Source organism: Orycteropus afer, unplaced genomic scaffold, assembly GCF_000298275.1.
Source record: "Orycteropus afer afer isolate SDZICR_OR568_19922 unplaced genomic scaffold, OryAfe1.0 scaffold00090, whole genome shotgun sequence".
Classification (NCBI taxonomy): Eukaryota; Metazoa; Chordata; class Mammalia; order Tubulidentata; family Orycteropodidae; genus Orycteropus; species Orycteropus afer.
The window spans coordinates 6,608,168-6,615,999 of NW_006921677.1; the positions used below are offsets into that span (position 1 = coordinate 6,608,168).

General features: G+C 37.8%; 1 protein-coding gene across 1 annotated transcript; it reads right to left on the reverse strand.

Annotated features, from left to right (window-relative positions):
* Positions 1–711: 711 nt before the first annotated feature.
* LOC103198299 (glyceraldehyde-3-phosphate dehydrogenase-like) lies at positions 712–1,714 on the reverse strand. The gene is given in 2 exon segments (XM_007942455.1): positions 712–1,245; positions 1,247–1,714. Coding segments are annotated over 2 exon segments (1,002 nt in total).
* Between the last annotated feature and the right edge of the window lie 6,118 nt (positions 1,715–7,832).

A 7,832-nucleotide genomic window follows, 5' to 3' on the forward strand; every position in this document is an offset into this window, starting at 1 on the left:
TTCTTTAGCATTGCATAGTATTCCATTGTGTGTATGTACCATAGTTTGCTTATCCATTCCTCAGTTGATGGACATCTAGGTTGTTTCCATCTTTTGGCTATTGTAAAGAGTGCTGCAATGAACATGGGTGTGCATATATCTGTTCTTGTCATGGCTCTCACTTCTTTAGGGTATATGCCTAGTAATGGAATGGCTGGGTCAAATGGTATTTCTAATTTCAACTTCTTAAGGAATCACCATACTGCTTTCCACAATGGTTGTACCATTTTACAGTCCCACCAGCAGTGGATGAGAGTCCCAATCTCTCCACAACCTCGCCAGCATTTGTTATTTTCTGTCTTGTTGAACTTTGCTACTAGTGCTGGAGCAAGATGGTACCTCATTGTTGTTTTGATTTGCATCTCTCTAATAGCTAATGATCATGAGCATTTCTTCATATGTTTGTTGGCCGCTTGAATATCCTCCTTGGTGAAGTGTCTATTCATGTCTTCTGCCCATTTTTTTTTTTTAGGTACAGTGCTCTTTTTTGATGGTACACAACAAGGTTGAGCTCTCTAAGCCCCTCCCCTTCTTTAGGGGGTCTGGATGGAAACTATAGAGGATGGGAGATTCTCAGTGTGTGGGGATGGAGTTGGGGCAAGGACTCCCCAGAAGCCAAGGGTTTCTCTCTTTCTCTAGTGCTAGTGCTGGGGCTGGTGGTCCAGGAGGTTCTTATTCCTTGGAGGCCATGTGGACCATAAGGTCCACCACCCTGTTGCTGTAGCCAAATTCATTATCATACCAGGAAATGAGTTTAACAAAGTTGTCGTTCAGGGCAATGCCAGCCCCAGCATCAAAGGTGGAAGAGTGGGTGTCATTGTTAAAATCACAGGAGACAACCTGGTCTTCAGTGTAGCCCAGGATGCCCTTTAGGGGACTCTCCAATGCCTGTTTCACCACCTTCTTGATGTCATCATATTTGGCAGCTTTCTCCAAACGGCAGGTCAGGTCCACAACGGACACATTGGGGGTGGGGACACAGAAGGCCATGCCAGTGAGCTTCCCATTCAGCTCAGGGATGACCTTGCCCACAGCCTTGGCAGTGCCATTAGATGCAGGGATGATGTTCTGGGAAGCCTCATGGCCATCACGCCAAAGTTTCCCAGAGGGGCCATCCATAGTCTTCTGGGTGGCAGTGATGGCATGGACCATGGTCATGAGTCCTTCCACAATGCCAAAGTTGTCATGGATGACCTTGGCCAGGGGGGGTCAAGCAGTTGGTGGTGCAGGAGGCATTGCTAACAATCTTGAGGGATTTGTCATACTTCTCATGGTTCACACCCATCACAAACATGGGGGCATCAGCAGAAGGGGCAGAGATGATTACCCTTTTGGCACCACCCTTCAAGTGAGCCCCAGCCTTCTCCATGGTTGTGAAAATGCCGGTAGACTCTATAACATATTCAGCACCAGCATCACCCCACTTGATGTTGGTGGGATCTCGCTCCTGGAAGATGGTGATGTGCTTCCCATTGATGACAAGCTTCCCATTCTCAGCCTTGATGGTACCATGGAACTTGCCATGGGTAGAATCATACTGGAACATGTAGACCATGTAGTTGAGGTCAATGAAGGGGTCATTGATGGCAACAACATTTACTTTGCCAGAGTTAAAAGCAGCCCTGGTGACCAGGTGCCCAATACAGCCAAATCTATTTACTCTGACCTTCACCATCATCGAAGCAGCTGGAACTGCACAAGAGGGTGTGGCTGTCTGTCGAACGGGGAGGAGCAGAGAGGCTTCTGCCCATTTTTTAATTTGATTGTTTGTCTTTTTGTTATTGAGGTGTTGGAGTTTTCTATAAATTCTAGAGATAAGTCCCTTGTCAGATATGTTATTACCAAATATCTTTTCCCAATATGTAGGTTCTTTTTTGACTCTTTCGGAGAAGTCTTTGGAAGCACACAAAAATTTAATTTTTAGAAGTTCCCAATCATCTGATTTCTCTTCTGCTGTTTGTGCATTTTGAATTATGCTTGATAGTCTATTGATGCCATATATTAGGGCCCTTAACTTTGCCCCTAGATTTTCCTTGAGGAACTGTATAGTTTTAGATTTCACATTTAAGTCTTTGATCCATCTGGAGTTCGTTTTTGTATATGGTGTGAGGTACAGATCTTGTTTCATTTTTCTGCAAATGGATCTACAGTTTTGCCAGTACCATTTATTAAACAAACATTCTGTTCTACATTTAATGGATTTTGGGCCTTTGTCAAAGATCAGCTGACTATAGGTCAGTGGATCTATATCTGGGTTCTCAATTCTATTCCATTGGTCTATGTATCTGTCATTGAACCAATACCAGGCAGTTTTGACTACTGTGGCTGTATAGTAGGTTTTGAGATCCGGCAATGTAAGACCTCCTACTTTGTTTTTCTTCTTCAATAGTGCTTTGCTTATCCAAGGTCTCTTTCCTTTCCATATAAAGTTAGTGATTGTTTTTTCCATATCCCTAAAGAATGTTGATGGGATCTGGATTGGGATTGCATTGAATGTATAGATTGCTTTGGGTAGAACTGACTAGTCAGACATTTTGATAGAAACTGATAGTCCCTGAACAATTTAGGGGTTATTCTGCTATACTAAAGAAATATTACATCTTATGCAACAACTCTGTTACTACTTTTACAGGGAGCTATTTTTAATTGTATGGTCTTAATCAGCAAAAATAATTCCTGTACAAGTATATCCCTCTGAATAGCTCACTGCCCTCCCACATACTGGTAGGCTGTTGGATCCTTGATCTTTCTTGGGATGTGCTGTCCAATACAGGAGACACATGTGGCTATTTAAATTTTCATCAACTAAAATTAAATATAAAATACAGATTCTCAGTCACACTAGCCACAGCTCAAGCACTCAATAGTCATATGTGGCACATGGCTCCTGTACTGGAGAATATAGATACAGAACATTCGCTTTTTCATGGAAAATTCTTTTGTAGAGTGCTATCATTTTGGAGGAAGCTACGGTTGCCTTGAAAGCAGGTGGTCTGTGAGGGGGAACATTTTAATGGAGCCAATATAGATTGAAATCAGGCCCCTCTGCAGGACCTGGGTTAAAAACATTGGCTGTAGTCATTTGTACATTGGTTTGGGTATTAGTTGATTTTCCTTGTATCCTCATCAACTAACAAATACCATGGATTTCCACCTGCACATTAGAATCATCCACATAGAATCTGTATTAATTAGTCTAGGGATGAGGTAAGAGAGTTGATATTTTAAAAAAATCATGCCAGGTAAATCTTATTTTTTAAACAGGCTTGAGAAGTACTTTTTCAGCACTTATATTAGCTCCTTTAATCATTTGAGCATTTCTATGATTGTTGTGTTTTAGCCTAAACTGTAGTGCCTCAGTGTTCTATAGAAAAGCATTCTGAATCATAGATTTTCAATAGGAATTAATATATAGGTGACATTGTTATTTGGGTAGTCCTCAGGAACAAACTGAGAAACTGGATTGGATGCAGTTTGGATAACCCTAACAAACACCAGTCTGCTATGCTGAACTAAACCTTCTGTTGGAAAAAGAATGCTGAAATGAACCAAAAAGTCCACTTTGCTCACAACCCAATCACTGGACAATTACAGTAACAATTGTCCTGTTCATTTCTACATATATTCTCTCCAAAATAACCTCTGAGATATTTCACAGTTTCATAGAATAGATAACTGGTTACTAGTGAAGAATTACTCCATTTATTTTCTCTTGACTGATACTTTAATTATACTCAATTCACAATTTCTTCTTACCATAACATAAACTGTTCATTATTTATTACCATACAAATTGTAAATAATTGCTTTACAGTAAGAACTAATAAAGGATAGAAATGATTTCATTCATTTTGTCCACTTTACATTGTTTCTATAGAAAGCCAATTTCCCTTATTAATTTTTGACACAAAATACAACTCAACATAGATTACTATTATCGTATTGCCCTAAATCTTGCTGGGGAAAAATAAGAAACATTAATGGAGAAAAAAATATAATACTTTAAAGAGCTATGACAATGATAACCCAGATTTAGGACAATCTCATCCAATAATATTTATGCTGTCATGTGGTTAAAATAATATTTTCCTGTTATGAAACATTTAATCAGCAAGATTTATATCTTTAAAATTCTTAGCAGTTATATTTTATGCCATTACAAATTCTGAAGCATAGGCTTTAACATGTAACAATCAGGTTACTGTCATGTGGTATTTATATTTAGTTACTTTTTGAAATTAGTTTGTAGTTTTCACACATTAACATTTTGAATTATGTTCATCACTTGAGATTTAAAATATAATTGTAAGCTTTTTAAATTAGAGAAAAGTGAAATCAATTTCAAACATTTAAACTCACCTGCTCCTTTGGAAGGCCCTCTATGATTTGGGCCTACCTCTTATTTATCCAATGTGTTTCCCATTATTGTTCAGGAAGCACAATCCATCAAGTCAGTGTTGTTATCATAAGGCTCCATACTTGAGATTTTCCTTGCTATCTCCATGAATTTGCTCCGGTTGTTTATCTTGTCCAGAATTCTCTTCATTCTCAAAAGTATGAGTGTAATAGAGATTTTCAGGTGGTGGTATATACCACTTTAAAGAAAAGTTATTGTGTGGTTTGAAAAAAAATAGTTTTATTTAATCTCATTATAGCTGATAAACATTTTCATTACATTTGACATCATAGAAAATAGTATCTTAGAGTAATAGTAGCAATGGAAATGGAAAAACAGTACCTAAATGTAACTACCTATTATTCTACAGAAATGACACTGGGGTGTTTTAACTTAACAACAACAACAACACCAAACACTGCCATTGAGTTGATTCTGACTCATAGTGACCCTACAAAACAGAGTAGAACTGCCCCATAGGATTTCCAAGGCTGTAAATCTTACAGAAGCAGATTGCTTCATCTTTCTTCCACAGAGCAGCTGGTGGGTTCAAACTCCCAACCTTTTGGTTAGTAATGTCATAAGCATTACACCACCAGAGCTCCTTTACAGAGCACTATAAATATAAGACAATGTTTTCCAGACTTCAGCCTATATCATAATCATCCAGAGGGCTTGTTAAGACAGATTGCAGGGCCCACACACCTAGAGCTTCTGATTCAGTTGGTCCAGGATAGAGCCTAAGAATTTGCATTTCTAGTAAGTTCCCAGGTGATGCCAATGCTCTGGTCTAGAGACCAACTTTTGAGAAGCATGGAGAGAGGAATTTAAAAAGTTCAGGTTCACCCGAATATTACCGTACGGCATACGTAAAATGTAGAAGACTCATCCTTGAGCTAAGGAAACCAAGACTAGATTTTAAAATATTAATCCAAGTCCAAGGATGTTTGTTGTAATACTGTTATAGAGAAAAAATTGAAAACAGACAAAGTGTCCATTTAATAGTGGCCAATTAAATAAACTATGGTAGGTCCAAATACAATTAACTTAAAAAAAATTGGGTTGATTTGGATGTGCTGACAGAGACAGATTTTCAAGACAATATTATTATGCTTTAAAAAATGAAGATGCAGAAAAGATTCATGAGTTCTTAGAACAATTAATAAATAATAATGCATATGCATTTTTATATTTAATCATCATAAACAATTTTATGTATATCTAGTTATGTCTTTATAATTGAATATATATATATGACTTTTAGTATAATATGTATACTGTTTTATGCATATTTTCTCTAACAGCTATGCAGGAAACTATTAATACTAGTTATGTTCAGGGAAGAGATTTGGTAGGAAATATGGTTTGAATCATTAATTACATACTCTTTATTATTTATATTTCTTACCATACGTATATATCATTTCTATTTTAAAATATCAATAAGTCATACATACTAGAATGAGTACAATGAAAAAGACACAATAACAAATGTTGGCAAGGATGTAGATAAATAAGAACCCTCATATATTGCTGGTGGTAACATACAATGGTACAACAACTTTGGAAAGCAGTAGGGCAGCTTAAAAATTAAACATAAATTTACCATACAACCCACTGCCATCAAGTCGGATCCGACTCATAGCGACTTCTCCTTGGGTTTCTGAGGCGGTATCACCACGGAAGTAGATTGCCCAACCTTCCTTCCGAGGAGTGGCTGGTGGGTTTGAACTGCCAGCCTTCTGGTTAGTAGTCAGATGCTTTAGGCACTGTGCCACTAGAGCTCCCCAAATTTACCATACAACCCAGTAATTCCAACAGTAGGTACTGATCCAACTGAAATCATCTGCCCACAAAAAGACTGAGATATGAATGTTCACAGCACATTTGGAATAGCCACAAAGTACAAACAACTCATATGTTCATGTATCGGGGAATGGACAAAGAAAACGTGGTCTATCTCATTCCAGTAATAAAAACTAATGAAGTGCTAGTACATGCTACAACATGGATGAACCTTGAAAAACTATACTAAGTGAAAAAAGCCAGACATAAAAGCCTAGATATTGTATGAATATATTTACATGAAATATCATAAAAAGGACAAATTTATAGAAACAGAAAGTAGATTACTGGTTGCTAAGGGCTTGAGTTTAATTGTAAATGGTCAAGAGGCATTTTGTTGGGGTGATGAAATTACAGGCAGTCCTCAGGTTATGATCAAGATCCATTTCTAAGTGTATCTTTAAGTCAAAGAGGTAAGTCGGAACAGGTGCATATAGTTCTTGTTACTTTAAAATCTACATTTTTACTTGAAATTAGGGTAAATTAGATTCTGATTCAATATATCTGGGGTGTAAATGCAAATTCTCCACAGGGGGTCAAACTGAACTGAACCAGCCGCTCTTTAATGTAAGAAAAGTCTCAAAGTCTTTTCAGTGATATAAAAGCTGCACATACAGCAAGTGAAGGAGATTTTGATGAAGAATTTGTTGCAAGTAGGGGTTGGTTCAATTGTTTCAAAGTAAGGGAAAATTTACATAACATTAAAGGGCAACTATGAGTTGTCCATAAATCAGATGTTCATAACTCCAGGGCTTACTGTATTCTAAAATTGCATTATAATTGTGCTTGCACACTTATGTAAACTTACTAAAATCATTGAATTATACACTTAAAATGAGTGAATTTATGGCAAATAAATTTTACCTGAATAATTTTGTTATAAATTATCAATGAGGTGATGTACTAGATGTGTGTCAACCTGTGTAGGCTTGGTTTTGAGTGGCTGGGTAGCTGGATGTAGTTATTCCCCATGATGAGACTGGTAATTAACTCCAAGGTGGAATCTACTGGAGCAGCTGAGTAGTTGGCTTAGGGATGTGATCTGCTTCCAGTATATAAGAAGAAGCATTGAGAAAGGTCTTGGAGCTTTTTGGCATGCTTGGACCCTGCATGTAACCGAGCCTTCATTCAGTAGCCTACCATGTTTCCTGTTGACCTTGGGACTGCATCTGGACTTGAACTTGTGGTCTGCTGTGTTGTTTAATAATCTTGAGACTGTGCCATTTTATCTGTTGACCTTGGGTTTGTCAGCCTTAACAGCCAGCAGCTGTCTGAGTTAAGAAAAGGCTCCAGCTTCAGTGGGCTGGAACAAGAGGCAGAGCTAAGCCCAATGTCGAGGGGCCTTCACCAAGCCCCTAGAGCTGGCACTTTGAACTCAGACTTCTAGCCTCCTAAACTGTAAGAGAATAAATCCTGTTTGTTAAAAGTCACTCACCTGCGGTATTACTGTTACAGTGGTACTAGCTAACCAAAACAGGTATTTTAGGAAAAGCAATTAGGAACAATATTCATTTTTTCAATAATACTTTTCTGAGTTGATAATGAAACAATT